The 23,476-nt window shown below is 33.0% G+C and overlaps 2 protein-coding genes across 2 annotated transcripts; one reads left to right on the top strand and one right to left on the bottom strand.

Annotated features, from left to right (window-relative positions):
• Window positions 1–160: 160 nt before the first annotated feature.
• On the bottom strand, window positions 161–19,183 carry LOC130638505 (tubulin polyglutamylase ttll6-like). Its single transcript, XM_057447008.1, has 17 exons — window positions 18,642–19,183; window positions 18,431–18,471; window positions 17,412–17,530; window positions 16,995–17,125; window positions 16,717–16,825; window positions 16,147–16,338; window positions 15,035–15,120; window positions 14,466–14,538; window positions 13,228–13,380; window positions 12,136–12,311; window positions 6,898–6,987; window positions 4,334–4,521; window positions 3,568–3,662; window positions 2,643–2,846; window positions 1,384–1,982; window positions 831–882; window positions 161–329 (listed from the first exon to the last, which is right to left on the bottom strand). Exons 1-17 carry the CDS (start codon window positions 19,022–19,024, stop codon window positions 291–293), a joined length of 2,730 nt encoding a protein of 909 aa, XP_057302991.1. The 5' UTR covers window positions 19,025–19,183; the 3' UTR covers window positions 161–290.
• LOC130638521 (melatonin receptor type 1B-like) lies at window positions 8,597–10,221 on the top strand. Its single transcript, XM_057447009.1, has one exon. The coding sequence runs from the start codon at window positions 8,844–8,846 to the stop codon at window positions 9,786–9,788; it is 945 nt and encodes a 314-aa protein (XP_057302992.1). The 5' UTR covers window positions 8,597–8,843; the 3' UTR covers window positions 9,789–10,221.
• Window positions 19,184–23,476: the final 4,293 nt, after the last annotated feature.

Here is a 23,476-nt window from a genome sequence, read left to right as displayed (position 1 = left end):
CAAAAAAGCCTATCGCGCGTTTTTTCACCACTCTTCCCGAACTTATCTTCAAAACAAATCGAAAACAGAACCGCGTCAGCTCATTCCAAAGAATCCGCGACGATTTCTACCTAAAAGTTTGTATCTTCAGTTTTTAATGGTTGTGGTACACAAGAACAACTTCTTGGGGTAAATATGTATATTCTAGTTGTAATAAGACAACCATAAATAGAGCAACGATAACGTATGGTATTTTCAAGTTCATTGCGAAGGACAACTGCAAGACATCGTCGACTTAGTTTGTTTATTTGTCAACTTGAAACTGTTCGACTTTCCAGTAGTTCCATTTGCTAGAAAAAATTGTAAAAAAATTAGAATATACATATTTGAGGAGTTTCTTAGTTGTTCTTATCAACGCAATTTACAGTTTATAGTTAGTAATCTAATTTTAGGGGATTTTTATTGCGCAGAGGGCGAGGTGCCAATCAATATAAATGGATGAATTTTTATTTTAAGGTGGCTTACCACTAAATAACCTATATCGCAGAGGATTGAATTTTCTTAAGCTCTAAAGCTGTCTAAAATTTGTCATAAGAACTACTTCCCACGGTATTCTAAGGTGAATTTGCTGTCAGAAAACGGGTAAAAGACAATTCTTGAAATTTAGACATGTTTTAGTGATAAACCACATTAAGGTCTATAGTATGGAAGTCACAATAAAAAAGGGAGGGGAAGAGGTTGTTTTCCATTTAAATTTTGTTATTAGAACTGCTTTGAACACAATGCCACAAAAAAAGTCAAAGGAAGACCTGGGCATAAGGTGGATACTTCAGCAAAAAGTAACAAAATACCTTGATTCGTAGATTATTAGTTGCGCCACGAATTCTTTGAGCCCGAGTGGATCTAAATAGCATAACAAGGACATTTAACAACTCATATTTACGATCACATGATAACATGATTCGTGAATGATATATACTAGTCCATAAACTAGTGAAAAATATCCACTTAGGCAGAAGAAAAATAGAATTTTTTTGAAAATTTGCTTAGCTGATGTATTTTGACGAGCAGTTACAGAGATATTGGTGTTTAAAGGTATTTTGATGATGTCATCAATCAGCCTGTTATAATTATAATTTTGTTTTAACAGTGGGCATTAGAGAAAATTTTGTAAAGTCAAGGCCTAACCTTGTTCGAAGTTCATATGACTGACATGTTCCACGATTGCTAACAGAAAGAACTAGTTTAGTCTCAAAGAACAGAGAAGATCATGGTCTTATACTTCGGTGTTTGTTGTTCTTTGAAATTTTATTCGCCCCAAATTTAGTTAATGTAGTATTTCCAGAACAACAAAATTTTACATTCACCTTTATGGAAAATAAAGTAAGATAAAATGTACCATACCGCCTCGATAATCCATCCCGATCTACTTGGTTACCATATAGCTGATTTAACAAAGCATCTTCACGAATCTGCAAGGGAGCTGGTGACGAAATGATGGACAAACCACGTGTACCACAAAAAAGAGGTTTCGAATTAACATCTTTAAAAAGTTTTATCGGAGGACTAGATCGCAAATACGAACACGATATCTGTTTATTTATCGTATTAAAGCAACTGTTCTTTTCGTAAGACAGATAATCGATACGATTATAATTATCAATATTTCGCTTTTTATTGATAATAGAGTTTCGGTTATTTTCAGCGTGATCGCAGCTTCCCGTCTTTGCGAATGGAATGGCCTGTTTCGGCAAAACCTTGGACTGTACTGCAGGCGTAAAATCGATACCAGCCGAAACAAAAACCTGTTGATCCTTTCGACTTAATGCGGGCGGTCGACTAGTCGCCCAATGATGTTTTGCTGTATTATTAAACATAGTTGACTGCGTGTTAGAAATATATGATTTTTTCGAGTACGTATCGGGTACGTGAGAACGAGTTTTGGTACTTATTTGTTGAACTGAACAGGTTTGCATAGTTGGAAGGCTTTTACTGGATTGCTTCTAAAAAATTACAGGTATTAAGTCGTGCCGTACTAGAAATCTAAGAGCTGATTTTCATTTGACTGCATTTTTCGCTTAGCGCGTGCGCACTTTGAGAGAATTAGATATTTTGTCAAAGTGTGCACGCGCTGACATAACTATGCAGTCAAATGAAAACGGCTCTTTAAGGGAATGAAGAGAGACATCCTTCTAGCCAACCTCTTACCTAAGGCTGTTTTGCTATTTTTTCTATTTTGCCGTCCGAGATTGTCAGAAAGAGAAAAAGAGCCCTGGGGACGAGGTTGCTTCCTAGCAGAAATAAAGTTGAACTGTAAAAAATTACTCCGCTAATGCGAATACTCGAGTGAAAATATTTTGTTTTTCTATTTTCTATGAATGCTCCAATCGGACAGAGTAATACAGCAGCGTAATAAGCGTATATTCCTTATAAGGAACATACAATTCCTTGAAAGACAAGGAACGTACGATTCCTTATAAAGAACATACGATTCCTTGCAAGATCGGAAGTGGCGGGGTAAAGCAATTTATGCTGTACCTTTCTTGAAGGTAAAACTCTTTTTTCAAGCATTTCTTAAATGTTTAAGTAAAACTAGGCTAAACCACAAATAAAAACGTTAAAATTTCTTGTAAAACGTAATTTGATATGAGAAATCTTCTTACCGACGAGTCGTCGTCATGATTACACGACGTCGGCGGATTTTTCTCCTTTGCCGGCTTGCTACCGTGAAGTAAACGATAGACAAAATCAGGAACCCCCAGAGTCCTTAATAAATTGTCTCGCTGCATAATACTACCAATGCGTTCTAACTCTTCACGCTCGTTGATGGGATATGGGTTAAGCGAGTTAAATTCTTGCCGCTTATTCTATGAGTAAATATGGGTGTGCGTAAATATGAAAATCTCGCTATAAAAGTGAACAGTACGTAGTCTATTAACTAATGCCGGTGAAACATAGAGGAGATGCCCTGGGAACGAGGTTGAGAATCACGTCGTAACGACAAAGTCATATCACGTTGTCGTAAGTACGTTGTTATGTATGCTGCAATGACGGTATTATATCAATGATGCATTGTCTATCTGATCTAAGAAATTCCCTTCAGAAATATTTGTTTAGGCACTCCTGGTTTTCATTAAAATCTATAACAGTAGTTAATTCTTATATACTTTTGCACAACATGTGTTCCCAATAAAGTCATTAAGGTGACTATTGTGTAGCAGTTGTTCAACACTTTTTATGTTAATGTAAAGCGACCTTTAAAGGCATTTTCTGGCCATTGGCGTTAATTAGGTAATAACCCTTGCCACTCACAAGATTCAGCCAAGCTTTTCCTATTAGTAAATCGCTAGGATGTTGAAATAGAGACCTTGGGTTGCTTAATAACAATATTTCTTTAACTTCAGCGTTGATCGAGTTTTCACATTTCACATCGACGTTGTCAAAAAAAAATTATTTTACCCTTTACAATGTACTAGAAACCCGCTCAAAAATCTACACCTTTTGTCACACAATATTTTTACCATAACCCAATTACTCTAATACTGCTGTTTTATTGTTACGAAGATGTGAAAAGAAACAATTTTTTACCATATTAAGGTCTCGCACTCTGGTCAATCTTTTTAACATTGATGTTCGAAGTTGTCTGGGTCTACTTTCACTTTCTGGTCTTAACCCATCGGTACCTGCAATAATAAAATAGTTAGAGTTCCTCTTAAGTAGCACTGTGGTGTTCCTACTGTGTTTATTGTTAATAAAGGATGCCTCACGAAAATAAATATTCGCTAAAATAACTTTAAAATGTTTATTCGCGAAAATTAATTTTGTGAAAATTGAGATTTTACCAAAAAAAAAATATTTTGATCGCAATAAAACCGAAAAGACCTACATTATATATAAAAAATGTTTTTTTATTTCAAAAACTGTTTGTATTTGCTGTTCAGAAGTTTTTCTTAGATCCTCCATTTGCCAAAATTTCTTCTGCGAAATATGCCTTTCAGTTTTAACTCGCGCAAATTTCTTTCGTCAAGTTCTCAATTATCTGAACCTTAATTTGCGAAAATTTATTTTCCCGAAATTTTCTTCCCTATGGCAATCGTCTCAGTAACAGACTTCTGTAACAGACTGTTTTAATCGGCTGGTAAGAAACCAACACCCCAACATCGCAGCACTTTTACAACATTAGGGAATCGGGCCGTTTTAATAAAAAATCAAAAAGGAACCCCTTTGAAATTTTGAAAAGCGAAATAGATGCGTACGTCTAAGTTGTTTTCATGACAAAACTCAAAATTTCAAAATCTAGCGTTATATATTATTCAAATACACAAACTTTAAAAGTAAAGCAAAGCCAGCGTACTTTCAACAAATTTACATCCATTTTTTCTTCTCATGAAATCAATCCATTCACTTTTTTGTTTAATTTCCTCTCTTTGTATGCGAGCGCATTCTGAACGGGCTTTGGAAGCAGCTGTTTCTTGAAAGAGAGAACAGCTGTTGGAGAAAAATTCTTCATATTTATCCTCGTTATTTTCGGGAAAAATTCGTCTGAAAAAAATACCAAAATATTATCTAAATATCAACGTCAAGCACTGCATCATAACGCCAAATAATACAACCCAGTATAACGTCAAACACAGCAACCCAATATAACGTCAAACAATGCAACCCTACACAACGTTAAACAATACAACCCCACATAACGTCAAACAATACAACCCCACATAACGTCAAACAATGCAACCAAATATAACGTCAAACAATGCAACCAAATACAACGTCAAACAATACAACCCAATATAACGTCAAACAATACAACCCAATATAACGTTAAACAATACAACCCTACATAACGTCAAACAATACAACTCAATATAACGTCAAACAATACAACCCTACACAACGTCAAACAATACAACCAAATACAACGTCAAACAATACAACCCTACATAACGTCAAACAATACAACCCAGTATAACTTCAAACAATACAACCCTACATAACGTTAAACAATACAACCCAGTATAACGTCAAACAATACAACCCCACATAACGTCAAACAATGCAACCAAATATAACGTTAAACAATACAATCCAATATAACGTCAAACAATACAACCCCACATAACGTCAAACAATACAACCCTACATAACGTCAAACAATACAACCCAATATAACGTCAAACAATGCAACCAAATATAACGTCAAACAATGCAACCAAATATAACGTTAAACAATACAACCAAATACAACGTCAAACAATACAACCCAATATAACGTCAAACAATGCAACCAAATATAACGTTAAACAATACAACCAAATACAACGTCAAACAATACAACTCAATATAACGTCAAACAATACAACCCAATATAACGTCAAACAATACAACCCTACATAAAGTCAAACAATACAACCCAGTATTACGACAAACAATGCAACCCTACACAACGTCAAACAACGCAACCAAATATAACGTTAAACAATACAACCAAATACAACGTCAAACAATACAACCCAATATAACGTCAAACAATACAACCCAATATAACGTCAAACAATACAACCCTACATAAAGTCAAACAATACAACCCAGTATAACGTCAAACAATACAACCCAATATAACGTTAAACAATACAACCCTACATAACGTCAAACAATACAACTCAATATAACGTCAAACAATACAACCCTACACAACGTCAAACAATACAACCAAATACAACGTCAAACAATACAACCCTACATAACGTCAAACAATACAACCCAGTATAACTTCAAACAATACAACCCTACATAACGTTAAACAATACAACCCAGTATAACGTCAAACAATACAACCCCACATAACGTCAAACAATGCAACCAAATATAACGTTAAACAATACAATCCAATATAACGTCAAACAATACAACCCCACATAACGTCAAACAATACAACCCTACATAACGTCAAACAATACAACCCAATATAACGTCAAACAATGCAACCAAATATAACGTCAAACAATGCAACCAAATATAACGTTAAACAATACAACCAAATACAACGTCAAACAATACAACCCAATATAACGTCAAACAATGCAACCAAATATAACGTTAAACAATACAACCAAATACAACGTCAAACAATACAACTCAATATAACGTCAAACAATACAACCCAATATAACGTCAAACAATACAACCCTACATAAAGTCAAACAATACAACCCAGTATTACGACAAACAATGCAACCCTACACAACGTCAAACAACGCAACCAAATATAACGTTAAACAATACAACCAAATACAACGTCAAACAATACAACCCAATATAACGTCAAACAATACAACCCAATATAACGTCAAACAATACAACCAAATACAACGTCAAACAATACAACTCAATATAACGTCAAACAATACAACCCAATATAACGTCAAACAATACAACCCTACATAAAGTCAAACAATACAACCCAGTATTACGACAAACAATGCAACCCTACACAACGTCAAACAATGCAACCAAATATAACGTTAAACATTACAACCAAATACAACGTCAAACAATACAACCCAATATAACGTCAAACAATACAACCCAATATAACGTCAAACAATACAACCCAGTATTACGACAAATAATACAACCCTACATAACGTTGAACAATACAATCCAATATAACGTCAAACAATGCAACCCAATATAACATCAAACAATGCAACTCAATATCACGTGAAACAGTACAACCCTAAATAACGCCAAACAATGTAACTGAAGTATCCTGCTAATGTATTGTACTCAATATATCCTTAAGCTATATCGGCAAAATATCTCCCCTTATGTCGAGATATGTTACAACAGTAAATTTCAATATAACGTTACGCAGCACACAATAAATTTTATACGTTTGTAATGCGAAATGTTTACCTAAAGTTGCCAAGATGTGAATCTTCATACTTCTTTAAGCTGTTTAAAAAATCTGTTCCTTTTTCCGTTGTAAATTCGTCCTTCTTGTCTCTTAAGATAGAAAGGAAAAAGATTTAAAAGCAAGCTGTTTTCATAACATACCTTATTAGTAAAAAAATGTCGGCAAAAAATTTAGTCACTTTTGCTGACTAATTTCTGGATAAAAAATGACCACAAAAGTTTTCAAGCGTTATTTCTTCAAATATCTTTAACAAGAGGACAATAAGAATTACATAAATCAGTTGATGCCAATTTTTTTCTTTTTTTTTTCATTTAAACATTTTCTCTGCTTTGATCCTCGACTTTTTGTTTCGCTCTTTTTTCTCGGCTCTATTTTCCCCCGCTACGCTTACTTGAAACGTTACTCAGATTAATTATGACGCCGCAGCTTAGTGGTTATAACTCTCGCACTTTGTGCGGGAGACCGATTCAATATGGCGAGTGAATGTTACCATGGCCTTGAGGTAACCCAAGCCATGTGAGGGAAATTATGAGATGGCACATGAGAACACTGTGTGGGCCGTTGGTTAACTTTCGTGTTCTCTTTATTACTGGTATAGTTTTATAAATATTGAATTGAAAATGGTCAAAGAATGAAAACGAACAAAGAAAAAATCGGCAAAAATTATTGGTCGGCCAAAAATTATATACCGACAAGTTTTCGTTTTTCAAGAAAACAATAACATATAAATATCAGTTTTTTGCACTGTAGAATTGAAAAAAAAGTAAAAATTGCAGTTGTTTCTCGGTAGAAAACAAAAATATAGCATAAAACAAAAATATAGCATATATTTCGTGTAGATAAGCCAAGCACAGTGCAACCTCTACAATGCAAAACTCTAACCATATCATTAAGAAAATTAGTTCGAGGTATGACAAATTTTTCTCCAACTGGATGATCGTCCTGAATTTTTTTGGGGTGCTACAAAATTCACAAAATTAGTTAACAGGAAATTCATTTTGGTGCGTATAAATCGATTCTTCCTTGACTCTACCTCGCCCTGACATTTTTAACTCAAATTTTTATTTTCCGACATTCTCGTTTTCAGAGCTCTTTTAGATACCTCAAGGTATATCTCAAAGAGAGCTCTGGGGACGAGAATGTTTTCACAACAAAGTATACGAGAAACAGTACCATAAATTAAGATAAATCCAGTTAGTGGAGGACCACATCGTACCCATGTTACAAAAGTTTGAGAAGCACCTCTTCGGAAAACGTCTCATAAAGATTTTACTGCATAGTTTAGTTATTAAAAATTTTATTGTTGCATTCCTAGAGCAAAATTTATAATAACTGGATACATGAATTAATAAAAGATATGTTTTCACAAGTTTCTAAAATAATACATTTCATATGCATGATTTTATTTGATTTTAATCAAAGGCAAACACTAAACTTAGCGGTAATTACAACATTTTTCAACCTCTTTTCAAGTCTTTTTATTGCTTTAATATCGCGCCGTCTCCGATATTAAACGGCGAAAAAAGGTCTTGGGAACGAGGTTAATCTTTTTTTGTAACTTAAGACATGCCTTTTTATGAGAACATTTTAAAGTTTAAAAGTCAACCCTTTTATCTCTTTGAACAATTAACTTAATTTTATTAATAAACAAATATTAATAATAAAAATATGATTGAAAAAAGGATATGACTTTAGAGTACATTAAATAATAAACTTATTTGTGAAAAATCATTTTCCAATGTAAATATTAAAAAATGTGAATAAAGACGATCGCAATGGTATAGAGAAAATGGGTACGAGCAGCTAAACTTATTTTATTATGGGCATGGCAGGAACATATATGATCATATAGCACAATAACAACAACAGCAACAACAACAGCAACAACAACAACAAAAACAACAACAACAATAACAACAACAACAACTGTAGGACCATCAAAAAGATGAATTTAACAGACACCAGGCAGCACAACTGCAATGTGTTACAAGCAGTGTATTCGTTACCTGGAGTTGATAAAATAATTCTAACATTAGTCTACGCGCTAACAGGGCTTATCATAATTGTCACAAATATCATGGTTATATATGGACTTGTCAAAACAAAACAGATAAAGAATCGATCAAACAAACTGTTTATCATTCTCAGTATATCCGATATCGTAATTGGTTGTTTAACAGTCCCAGCACAGATAGCGAAACTGATTAGTTTACATTGTGTATTGGTGCCAGCACTTCAATTATTTTCAATGTTTCCCGCGCTTTTTTCGTATTCACTAACTGTCCTGATAGCTATAGATCGATACATCCTGGTCAAACACACCAGCGTTTATCAGAAATATATAACAAAAAAGAAAATGAATATAGTCGTTCTGTTTATTTTTCTTAGCAATGTTGCAGCGTCTGTGTGGTATGGTTTTGGTGTTGAGTTAACTCCCAATGTTTTTCTTGGGGACAAAACCTACATTTTATTGTGTACATATGAAGTTCTCACTGTTATATTGACATCTGTACTTTACATAAAGTTATTGTTCTTTGTGAAAAAGAAAGCTAAGACGATCGAAATTGCTCGCCACCCGAACAGCAACAAAAGCAAACGAAGCGACTCAAGAGCAACGAAAACTATAGCCTACATATTTATTAGCCTTATTTGTTGTTATTTTACGCACGCCTTCGCTTTGCTCTATGTTATCGCGAATGTGGATGAACATTTCAACAAAATCGTTTTACGGAATATCTTAGCGTGGTCATTTTTAGCTGTGACGTCAAATTCGGCAATCAACGCCGTCATTTTTCTTATTCGCAATCAGAAGATTAAGGAACACTACGAAGTAATATTTAGGACGGTACAAAGTAGGAGACAGATCGATGTACCGGAAGCTAATGTGTAGCATCATTTTTTTAGAAAGAATGGAAAAGAATGAGAATTTTTTGTTGTTGTGCTGCACGTGCTCACTTTAAAAACAATAGTTATGTTTAGTGTGTGTGTGTGAGAGACAGTTTTTTTTACAAATACGACATAAAACGCAGGATTATCGTTTAAAATCTCATTTGGTCTAAGATAAATCATCAGGAAAAACATTAAAAATATTCTCAACAATGCGTATAATTCAATTTTTCTTTTCTAATTTGATTAAACAGAAATATGAGATTTTCAAAACATTCAACTACTTTTCTCAGCTTGAGAAAAGGAGTTGTATAGTATTGGTCTTGACAATAAAAATATTTTTACGTTAAGGTCTTTTTAAAAATGGGTGCATTCATTTATTCATATCGTGCCTAAATGTCTCCACATTAAAAAAAATCCTTAAATAATTAATAATAGACCTCTGCCTTTAATTAGAAATCAATATTCTAGTTTTAATATTTTTTTAATTTCTGCTCTTTTTCTTTTTTCTTGGTCCCAAACCCCACTGCTAGGTCAAAGTAAGGAGGTCATAAATTCTTTAACACGAGCGACAAATGAAATCTCCAAGAAAAGATTCTTAAAAAAATACTAAAGTTTTAATTCAAGACACCCTACAAAATTTGAAAAGTAGATATATAATAAAAACGCATAAAATTGTAAATTTCAACTTGACTTTCCCGCACAATCCACATTAGATTCACTACTGCTTAACCTGTTAAAAAATTATTAGAATGATTTTTTTACGCTTAATGCAAGTAAATTTGCTGACAGTGATAATCTAGTTGCCCTGTAAAAGCCAAATTGGGTGTGTCCTTGTTCCTTTAAGATAGCCAAAATATGTTTTTATTTAAAATAGTGAACCCATTGCATTGCAATTAAAAGTTTGAAGTTAAATAACTGGAAAATAAGTGATGTCAGCTTTTGCGTGGCTCAGTAGGGACCACCCCAGACCAGAATTAGGTTAATTTTCTAAAGCTTGATCAACCTACCCGTTTTGAAACAGACGGGTTGATGACGTCATCAAAAAACCTTTAAACCTCAATATCTGTGCAACTCTTCGTCGAAAATACATGATCCTATCTATTTCATTGATCACCGTTTCAAGCTCTATACAATAGACGCAATGGGTAAACAAATTTTAATAAAAACAAAAATATCGCATCGACAGGTCATTGGTGACGTCATTAAAAAATGAAATTACGGATACTTTCCATTCTTCTTCTGTCTACTAAGTGGATTTTAATGGGCCTGGTCGACTAGTCAGAAATTGATACACGATAAATTAGACGTCATGACATCAATACATTAATTTGACGTCAAATAATTAACTTAAATTTTCTTAAATAAAAACATTGCACTAGATTTCATTTGAGGCCTAATTACTTAGAAATTAGATAAAATCGAAGCCAAGCACCCGTTTGGAAAACACTGATTTAATGACGTCATCGGAAATACATAATCAACGATGTATCAGCAATTAAAACGGGTTTGAAAGAGTAAAAATGAAAAATTGTGTCACAACAGTTTCGCATTAAATCGCTTTGTGTAAAGATTGTGTTTTCTTATGGTGCATACTTCCTCGCAACTTTATATTCTTTTTGTGAAATAAAAACTAAAACCGCAAGCAACCGAAATTGATTTGGAATAGATTGACAGAAGTTGAGATTTGTTAACCTGTTCAAACAATTTTAAAAAAAATACCACAAAACTTAATACGCTGGTGAGGTTAAAACCTTACTTTTCAAGGTCAAGATAGCAAGGCATAAATAATGTATTAATTACTTCTTAATTTGAAGATTTATGGGTAGTGTGTATTAGGAAGCCATGAATGAGGTGAGCATAAAGGGCCTAAGATTTATGTTTTTTCTAAGTAATTGACAATTCCACATCAGACTGGGATATGCTTGCACGAAAAAATCAGGATTATAGTGCGCTAACGTTATACTTATTGAGAAATTAATTAAAACTTGAACGTTGCTTTATGAGTTATATGGATAAGATGTAATGGTGATGTTTTTACCTTCAAAAGAAGGTATAACTACACGAGGCAAACTTCATATAGTGCTGTGGTGTAAATTAAGCTTTAAAAAACTGTGTCTAATTAAAATTCCCATAACATAAGAAAAAACGCATCAGAAGGATTCATAGTTGAGCAATATGCTTAGCATACGCTTATAAAATCCCCTATCTAAGCCAGCATGCGCTTATAAGTGGTATGTTTATACGAAAAACGTGCATATGAATCATTTCATGATACGAATCCTTTTATGAAAATATATTTTCAGACGGGACTATTCCCTTCGTCATAGTTAAAACTAGTCTCTACCTACTTTTGATCCTTGGTTTTTGATAGTAGTCTTTCCCTCACTTTTCTTCTTTCTTCTTCAACACATTTTCTTTTGTCACATAACGAGAAGTTGACCAACACAAGAGTGTCATGGATAAGCGAGTCTTTGATCTCACGATCTAACTTGGAGTCTGTGGTAAAACTAGGCGAGTGATTGACCTGCAGAAAAAAAACGATAGTGTTTTAATCTAGCCCTGTACATTCTTTCACGTGAATGTAGACAGAAGCTTTTGAGCACGCGTACTTAAAATCGTTCCTTTTTGTTCCGTTCCGTTTCGGGGAAAGATTTTAACTTTTTCTTTGCATTCTGTACGGAAACGACAGGTAGAAAGTTAGCCAATCAGATTATGATATTTCGTGAGAATTGTTCATGGTATTTCATTTTTTATAGGTAATTGTGCGTAATATTATGAAATGAAGATTACCAGCAGAAAATTTGCTGTTCAGAAAATGTTCTTCGAGTGAAAAAAAGCCTTAACCGGGCAAGAAATATAATGACCACAAGGTTGAAATTTCAAACAAATTTTAAATTTCTTGACCTTCATAAACTTTTAAAAATGAACTTATATTTAATTTTTTGTGGCTGTTATTTTCACGACATAAAATATGACATAAATTGTTCTTTAAGGATACATTTAGATCCAGTAAAAATTGTTTGCAAAAGTTAACAAAAAGCAAGATTTCACAAGCAAGACTTTTGAAAATTGGGACTACAAACAAAGAAGCTGTAATAAGTGGCTTCTGTGTTGACAAGATGTCTTAAAATCTAAATTTTCAACATATGGACAAAACATTTCTTGTTTTCTAGCCCATATTCTTGATTTGCCTTGGCACAAGAAACTATCAGACAAATGCATAAAAATTTGAAATTCTTGTAAAAAACACCACAAAAATAAAATCTTTTAAAAATAAATCGAATTAAAAAAACACTAGTTTAATCATTTCAAAACCAAAACATCAAGACACTAATATTTAAAAAAAAAACATTCGAAAAATGTAAATTAACCAGCAATATTGAAATGAAAACAAGGGAAAATACTTTTATAGAAGAACAAGCAGCAGGGGGTTGAGTTACCTCTAAAATCCATGGCTTTAGCTTACGGTCCAATATAATGTCAAAACCTAAGATCTCGAAACAAGCACTGCTCTTCATGTGGTTAGGGAAACATGTTCTATAGTTATGTTTCAGAGTTGGGTGAGCTGATATAAGTGTCTTGATAATAACATCCTAAGATATAAAAACACATATGATGGAGAGCGAAACATTTAACAAAACTAAGGGGAACCTAACAAATAAAATGTCATCTTATACTGTCAGTTAAACCCAATTTGAGATCTCAGCCCTAAATCTCATGACCCGACTTCACTTGAAACATTCAGTTGACTCTTGGTATCGTATATATACTCGAAAACTCGAATGTCTGAGTAGGTCGACTTGTTGGTACCTTGAACCTACTAACTCTTTTTAAGCAAAGTTGTTGTTTCTTTTGATGCATTTCCCCCTTGATATTTTTCTAGTTTCTGCATTCTTTCATTTTTCGAAATTTTGACTAGAATTCGAAGATATCAACGTTCTCGAATCCTGCCTTTGATTTTTTTAATCAGCAACAAGTGGCTTTAAAGTTAATCAAACAAATTTATTCCTGGTTCTTTTGTGAGACAAGGAAAATGGCGCCCATTAAATAAGATGGTTTAAACATAGTTCGTCCAATGATGCTGTATTACAGTAGTTATTGGGGAGGAGATTGAGGAGAGTGATGATGATAAAGATGATGAAAAAACCACACCATTACTGCGTCCTTTAATTAATGAAATTCAAGATGCGCTCAAGATTCTTCTATGTTTAACACCTGCGGAGACGAAATTTGCACCGTAAATAGCGACATTGTCGGTCCTGGAGCAAATTAAAAATTTAAAAGAAGTTTTGTAATCGACTTTTTAAAAGAAGATGTAGCTTCCCAAAGCCACATGTGTCAAATTTACCGCTCTCACCAAAATTGTCCAAAATTGGACAAATCGAATTTATTTTAAGGTTCAGTAAGAGTCAACGGGATATCGAAAATTAATGAAAATAAGTTTCCATTTGGTTGCAGGCTATTACAGAAAACTGATTTTCTGATTTGTAGCAAGTACGCTTTCTTGACTTTCTTGACGTCGCAGAGAAAAATTTCCTTCCTTAGAAATGCATTTTTGCTGCAGGAATACTTTTCTTGTTCCCAAAAAAATCACCGGGTTTGAGCTTTTTAGATTTTCACTGGCTTTGTAGGAACCTCTAGATCCTAACACCTTAATAAAAAATAACCCCCTACTTACATCAATACGCGACCATATTTCATTGACATTGTAGTTATTATCTTGAAACCATTTATTTACCACGGACAGTCTCCTGAATTAGAAAGAAAACATAAGATTGTTTGTATTCCATTAGTTGGGTGGCATGAATGAAAAATTTGTAATTGGTATACCGTAGCAATAATGAACAGGTCTACAAAATAAGCTGTACTTTTGCATGTTAATGGCAAAATAAGTCAACTGAAGCGATTTATAAATGAATAAATGCAGAACGAATTTGCAAACAATATTTTTGCTAAACCTTGACTAGATAACGAAAAAATAAAGGGTTGATTATGATATAAAAAGGGGAAAAATAATAGAAAATAAAATAGCAACTTGACTAACTAAAAATCTTTACATGTGCAAAATTCACAAAAAGGAAAAAACATTTGTGGAACCTGTACAACCAACCTTATCTTAAATATGTGCAATAAGGCATAATAGAACAATATTCCTTGTACATATAATACCCTTTCCCTTAATCTGGTTATTTCCTTTAAGCTGGTTAATATTTCGTAATGAGGCTAAGCACAAGAATAATAATATACCTTTTACTGCCACTGTCTTCATCTCGTATAAACTCGTCACTATTCTTCTGGATGGCATAATTCGTCAAATGCATATAAATATTCTCCTTAAATATAAATTTTGTTAGCACCGTTGTTTTCTAATCTTTAGAATATTGTACAATTACAGCTTCTAACCTTGGCGCATATCTTTTATAACTCAAACCATAGGCTTAGCTCTAATTTTCTCTTGGAAAAAAGGTTGGTTAGAATGTTCGCAATCAGAAACCTGAGCTTTTAAGAATTTGTTTTAATATTGCAATACGCAATTTATAAATTATATGTATTCTTGGTTTGCGTATAGCTAATTATTTTCAGATGTAGGGGTGGGACTGTAAATTTTAAAACCTTTTTCATATTAAGTTTCATAATTTGGGCCTAGAAAGCAAAAAAAATTTGAATTTTTAACCCTCTAGGTTTGTTAAAATTCACTGCAAACTCACTACAGTATGAAATTGCATTAAAAAGATGAAAAATATGCCACTAAATTGCATATGGAACAATCATGTTTGGTAAAAATTGGATCCTTTTCTGTACGCTCCTGTTTACTACTCAATGTTGACAAAAAACTTACCAGAGAAATAAATTTAAGAAACAGCCTCTAATACATTTGTAAAAAAACATTTTAACCATCTATGGTAAAATCAGATATACTTTTCTAAGCAAGTAACCTTTAAAGAGGGTTTAAAATTGAAAATAATTTTTTATAAAACTTTTTTAAACATCGATAATCAAGCATGATTTGTATAACCACTGGGCAAAGTTGTGTGCAATTTCAAAGAAATCTCCAAACAAACTTTCCTCACAATTTCATGCAAAAAACTAGATTGCTTAGATCGCTGTTGCTCACTTTTCTCACATTCAATCTTATCTCATCTTTTTTATCCTTGAAAGAGCATTTTTTTACTTTTTACGAAACAATATCAGGTAGGTTAGAGTAAGAAAAAAGATTTGTTGTATTATTGTCTTTTAAAGTCACTGTTATAGAATTCCCACTTGCCACAGGGTTTCTTTAAATTTAAATTCTACAGGTACTGATACGAAAAACTGAATTAAATCTCCTTAACCAAACTTTGTGATAGTAAATATCTTACTAGATTATTACTTGTCGGTTCAACATATTGAACTGTAGAAAATCTGGCTAAACCATCTTTGAATACAAACAATCGAAGTGGATCACACGATGTCACCAGTACGTATACTCGAAGATCGAACTTAAATCCATCAATGAGAAATGGCTTTGAAACATATTGCTGGCAAATTAAATCTTCTCCAGGTTTTATATCCTACATGAGAGAGAATCACGTGGTGATTTAAAGATTGACCTAGCATTTTTTCTTGTGGCTCATTACAATGTAAATAAATTAACCCCAAAATTGACCCCTGAAAGTTTCAACTTGAAAAATTCAACTGTGTCAATTTTTTCCGGAACTAATTGGTAATAAATTGCCTTTAAGTAACAATATAAAAATGGCTCTTTGAACATGCTTCAGTTTTATCTCTCTATTTAACCATAAAAAATTTAGTGCATCAAGTTATTATTCCAATCAAATTATGGAAAACTATAACAAAAGTTGGTTTTGCAACATTTCCCTAAAAATGAACCAGTTCTTCGTGAACATGTCCTTAGAGCATTTTCTACAAAACTAATAAATTAGATATACCTTTGGGTTCTTGGTCAAAAATATTCCTTTACCCTGAGATCCACTGTCTGGTTTTAATATGTATGTTTTATTCTTTTTTGAGCGACAGTATGTCTGAAAATCACCAAAACTATAAAAGAGAATATGCAATGACACATAAAAATTGATAACGCAGCATGAAAATAATATAAAAACTTAATGAATCAATGTTTTCATCCTTTATCAAAGAATAGAACACATCAAAAAACAACAGCATTGGAAAAACACAATGAAACAAATATACAAACATTTTTGCTTACTCTGCTGGCAAACACCATGTTCTTGGAAATATCGCATAATCCTTGGGAAACTGCTTCCATAAACGATTCATATTGCGAGCTAATAGATCCTTGCGGCAAATTTCACTCATTCCAGGAAAATGGTTAATTTTCTATAGAAAAAACAGTTGTGTGGCTATTTTTAAATCAGTAAATCTAACCTTAATAAAGAATTCTAAGGCATTGTTATTTTACCAGTCGTTAACCTGTGTAAAAATTCAGGTTTTCTCCCGTTACAAATTTTGAACATACAGAATATAGCCATTATTATAGAGATTACGTTTTAAACTTAACTAAAACCAAAAATATACTTAAATCCGAAAATGCGCAAAAACCACAATGGTTGCCCCACACTTTCTAATAGGTTGCCCCACAAAGTCTAATATGTGTTAGTTTTACCTGATATTTCTTCATGTCCATTACTCTCTCAAGATTTACAGAAAAATCTGTCCAATATAAACACCAGTCTTCTCCATCCTCTACTTCACGAAATCCAAAACGTCGGCATACACGGCGAACTTAAATTATTACAAGGATTAACAACAGCAATAAAAACAACAACAACAACAGCAACAACAAGAGGAGATATTTTGTTAAGGTTCATAATAAGTAGCAGGTCATTATGAAATATCTGTATTTGTAATTATTACAAACAGGCTTTGTAATACTTTATTGTTAAGAAAATTAGTTTTGATAAACTTTTCTCTATGTTCTTACAGTACATGAGCCTCCTAATTAGGCTCCTAGGGAACTTGTGTACACTAAAAATTTTCAGCTTTTTTCTAGCGAAACTGCTATAGTGGCAACTTCTGAAACAAAGGTTGCATTATAATTTTCCACATGTGCATCAGTTATTATTTATTATTTAGTCAGAGTTAACAAACTTCAGTATGGGCAAATCTTAGGATATAAAGGGTTTAAGGCAGATGCAAATTTATACCCAATAACATCAGTGGTCTTTTTATATTTATCCATTCCTAGATGGAGAGTCCTAGAGTATTTTATGCTCATTTTGAGCTACGCAGTCCCAATTAGGGTTTGCGCTCTACTAGACAACTCCCGGCAACATCCAACGGCCCACACAGTGTGCCATCTTCCCAATTTCCCCTCACATGGCTTGGGTTAACCCTGGGCTATGGTAACATTCACTCGCCCATGTTGAATCGCCGTCAAGAGGAATCGAACCCCGGTCTCCCGCACAGAGTACGAGAGCTATATAACCACTAATCTATGGCGCCTCAAATCTACGGCGTGTGTGCGACACTAATAACCTGTTTTTTGTTTCTGATGTCTATAGTGAAACTGACAAATTACCTTGCCAGTTTTGGTACTTGGGCTGTGAAAATTCCAGACAAAGGTCTTATATGCAACAATCAAAGGAAAAGTGTAATGAAGTAAAAGTAAAAATTAATACCAACCGCATTGATATTTGCAAGATGAAACATTGATTGTTAGAAATCTAGAAAGATAAAATTAAATGCATTACAATTTTTTTTCTATTTGACTCAAAAAAAATGTGTGTTCAAGTGAGTGCCAAGACTTTAGTACTGATGGATTTGAAAACAGAAGTGATTTCTAGGCATTACTTTCAGATTTTTTAGCTTGAGTAAGAAAAACTGGCTAACTAACCTTTTTCTTTTCTTTCTCTGCTTTACCTTAAACTGGTTTTTGTAAATTAATTCCTCAAGCCTTTTATTTTTTTGAATACTGCCATTAGAAATTTCTTCTGAGCATTTTCCTAGTTCCAATTCTACAGTTGATATATTTTTGTTACTTTGTATAACTTCATCATCATGTTCATCATCAGTATCTGAAGTGATAAAATCGCCTTCAGGCTCTTGGTAATCGTCTTCAACACATTCTAACTTTTCATCCGTTTTAAAAAGAATTTCAGAACTTTCAGGTTTTTCTAATACCACTGAACTACCATCCTCCAATAATTGACGATATTGTTGTATTTGACAATTTGATTTAAGATTTGTCTGTGGTGAATCCATGTTTTCTAATAACATTGTCAACGAATAAAATAAAGTTCGTAAAACTAAATTTAAAACAAACAACGCCCCTAACTGGGCTCATAAACTATCTAATGTCGCGGATACATCGCAAAATTGGGTTTTTGTTCAGTTCAGTTACTTCACTTGCTCTTTTTTGCTTGTTTACATTTTTCCGCCATTTGTTATAGCAGACGTCATATAAAACTGACCCGTGATAGGAAATATTATCTGTTCTAAAGATGAATAGATAATGTATATATAAATTTCTAGAGATAAAATTACTTACAAAAAATGTTAAATTATATATAAAATTGCAAAAAAATACTTATGTTTTATAGATGTTGGCCAAAAATATAAAAACTTTTAGGTCAGGATTATATTATTACCACAGTTGCCTGGCTGCCGTGGAATAACCTGTATTAGTTTATTTGTTTTCAACCATTTCGAAAACTATTGGTCATAAATGGATGCTCATTTAAAATGGCGGGTCGAGGCGTGCGTCCAGTTTTTCTGTTTTCGTTCCAACTTTAAAGTCTCTTTACCTATGTTCACATTACTTTTTTGATTTATCTCTATCTTTAGTCAATATATAAGGGGTGCGGAGCGAATCTCGTCCCCTAAAAAATTGTACGTTATCCACGTAAAAATATCAAACAATCGTTTTTGTAAATGAGAACGGAAAACACAATGCTTCTTGCAATTATTTGTTTTTTAAGGCTTGGATTTTACTAAAATTGGTAAAGAAAACATAGCCTAAGTTTTCCCTGATTGCTCTTTTTACCTGATTTTCCAGCAATGAATGTTGCATTGATTTCAAACACCTGCATATATATAAAAGCAAACTTTTTAAGTAAAATTTAAGCTTTTCACCCGATAACTCCCAAACTCGTCCTGGTTATTCCTGAAATAATTCCTGCAAAACGGTTCTTTTTTCGTCAACTGAGCCACAAAAGAGGCAACCTTCACCCTATTCTGTTCCTGCTGCTTTTGAAATGATGTTAAACCAATTAAAAACTATAATTAAACTTATTAAATGTAAATATTTTTTTGTAAAAGTGGTCGTATTTCGTTCTAAAATGACAAGAACACGTTACTTGGAAGCTTAAATATAGCCGAATTTCATTCTATAGTTTCAAAAACACAACGCTACAAAACTTAATGTTGCAGTATTTTGTCCTAAATTAAAAAGAACTTGTCTCTCTATAGTTTAAATTGTGCCACATTTCGTTCTAAAATGAAGCCATTTTAAAATACAAATGAGAAAATTTCTCAACACGACTACCAGCCTGAATATGCTGTTGTTTTTATTTTCAGTAACCTTTGCTCCATACTATATTCTAATTCAAAATCAATGAAGCCATTACAATGTTGCACATAATCCGGAAATTGCATTGTACTATTGAAACATGTGTTTTTATTTGGGAGAAGAATATCTTAACATACTTGCAGATACCACGCATATTATCAATACAGCAAAAATTAACACATTTCTGTCCTTGTCCTTGAGCAGACAGAAAGAAACAGTTTGTGTTTCAATCTATTTGAGGGAGTGCACCAGCAGGAAAGTAGGTCAATAGGACTTGTACTCCATTTTTTAATTAGGTTTATGCTAACAGGGGGCGATGGGTTCAGGGTCTATCATTCATTCCAATTTAGTAGCGCTAAACTTAACATTGCTAGCATAGCAACATGTGTATGTAGTAAGATAAAAAGCCTACTGCACATCAATAAAACAATAACCAGGTTGTTTTATCGATGAACTATTTTTGAGTAGGAAGTAATCTGTCAACGCAGGTATACGGTTCTTCCCGAACCTCACATCATTTAGATAGGCAATGGGCTTAGAAACGCAATTGCGTACCACAAAATGAGAAGCCTGCATTTAATTACTTGTTGGATAATTATTTTTTTACTATTTTTTAACACCCCTGAACCACTCTTGAAACAATATGAAATGATAAAAGGAATTATGCTGTATAAAACGATCATACATAAACATAATAAAAGGATTTTAAAACAAATTCGGTCTTGTACGGAAATGATTTTAAACAAATCAGAAATTGATGAAACTATTTCCATGTAGTTTGGAATGATTTCATTAGGAAAAATGTTCTTTTAAAATCATTTTAAATTCGCATGGCAAGTTAATTAAAAAAAAGAAATATATAAAAAACGATTTTTTTTTTAGTAATCTTGAAGACATTCCCTTATAATCTTGAAAATATAATAATTTTCGTTAGCACTATCCTTAGGACTAGAAACTTATGACACAACTTTATTTGTCAAGGAAATATTTCTTGGAATTTTGGTCAAGTGATTAGTCCAAATTTCCAATTTTTTTCAGATTTTACCCAAAAATTATTATTATTATTATTATTATTATTATTATTATTATTATTATTATTATTATTATTATTATTATTATTATTATTATTATTATTATTATTATTATTATTATTATTATTATTATTATTATTATTATTATTATTATTATTATTATCATTATTAATTATTATTATAAACAATTTTATACAGGATATAGATTTTCAGTATATATAATATTGCTATGAACAAACGTCCTGTCTTTAAAAATAAAAATAAAAACATAGTAGGGTAAAAATATATTATATAAGCAATAAAAATAAAACTAGTTAAAAAGTCTTACAATTAGCTAAAACTGCCAGATTGTGTGTGAAATGATAGAATAAACAGCAAATGTCTGTTTATGAAACTAACAGGATACAAATAAAATATCACAACTGAAGTAAAGTCTCCGCAGGAAAAATAAGCACATTAAATCAAACAAAACACTCTGTACTATCAAATGGAGTATGGGACTACCGGATATAAATCAAATCAAAGGTTAAAAATCTTCAAAACATTTTTCCTAAACAACTAAAAATATTCAATTTTACGAATATTTAATGGTAGCTCGTTGTATAGTGTAACACCCATTGAAAAAAAACCAGATTTTGCATATTTGAGTTTTGTGAATGGAATTTGTAATTTATAATTATCATTTCCTGTCCCCCTACCATGGGACTGTACTTTGAAGTAATCAATAGAGTTTGCACACGTTTTCCTTTCTAAACATTTTTGCACAAGTAGAATTGTTTCTTTATTACGTTCTCAACAGGTGGTTGGCTTGTTCCAGTGACCGTTTCAGCTAGATTATCAATGGATTTAAGCTTATTTCTTTGCGTTTGGCTTAAATTTAAGTTTACCGTACAGTTGTATGTTATGCAAGGAAGAATCATTCCATTGTAAATCTTTCTTTTTGACGAATCGTTGAGATAACTTTGGAGAGAAGACAACATACGTAACTTGGATACTGAACGCTTGTAGATTTTATCAAAATTAGTAGAGAGTGAAAGTGAACTGTCCAACGTAGTTCCCAAGTACTTGTATGTTTTAGTAGCCTGTATCTCAGTGTCATCAAACAACAAGGACATATTTTTACCACAGGATGATAGTTTTTTCGAGGTACCAAAAAGCATAGTTTCGGTTTTGCCTTTATTCAAGTTGATAACTAGCTGGTTGATTTGGAAATATGTTGAAATCAACTTCAAGTCCTCATTTAGCTGGTACTCAATTGATTCCTTGTTCTTTCCCTCGACATAAACCACAGTGTCATCAGCAAAGTTCAAAGAATGCGTGTGTTTTAAGCATTTCTCAAAGTCATTGAAATAAATCAAGAAAAGAAGTGGTCCCAAGATCGAGCCTTGGGGCACTCCACAGGTGATCTTCATACATTCTGATTTACACTTCTCAACAGTACAGTATTGCTCCCTATTGAAAAGGTAGTCAGCGAACCAATTTCGAGCAGAACCTCTGATTCCAACACTTTTCAACTTTTCCAGGAGAATTGAATGGTTTAAAGTGTCAGAAGCCTTTGATTAGTCAATATAAAGTGCACCTACCAAGTTGCCTTTATCGACAGCTTTGCGAATATTGTCTGTCAGCAGGATGGTAGCTAGCTCAGTTGAACGTCTTTTCCAATAACCGAACTGATTTTCTGATAAGATGTTGTTATTCTCGAGGTAATCAGATAGTTGTTTATGGACAGCCTTCTCAAGGATTTTTGATAAGGAAGAAAGTACGGAAATCTGTTTATAATTGTTGTTGTTGTCAGTTGCACCTCCTTTGTAAATTGGGGTAATTTTCGCAATTTTCCACTCAGTTGGAACCAGTCCAGTGGAAATCGACATGTTGATGAGGTGAGTTAATGGACCCGATAGGAGTTGGGCAGCATCTTTCAGGATTCCTGGAGGTAGGTTGTCACAACCAGCAGCTTTTCTTCGCTTTAGTGATCTCAGTTCTTTTGCCACAAATATTCGACTAACGTAGCCGAAAGTAAACACTTCTGACGTAACAATTTTTGGTGGTATCTCCCAGACGAAATTTCTTAGCTTGAAAGCTTTGGGTTTAATTGATTGTGCAATGCTTGTAAAAAACTTACACAATACC

Source organism: Hydractinia symbiolongicarpus, chromosome 1 (genome assembly GCF_029227915.1).
Source record: "Hydractinia symbiolongicarpus strain clone_291-10 chromosome 1, HSymV2.1, whole genome shotgun sequence".
NCBI classification, from domain to species: Eukaryota; Metazoa; Cnidaria; class Hydrozoa; order Anthoathecata; family Hydractiniidae; genus Hydractinia; species Hydractinia symbiolongicarpus.
This window is presented reverse-complemented; position numbering and strand designations above follow the sequence as displayed.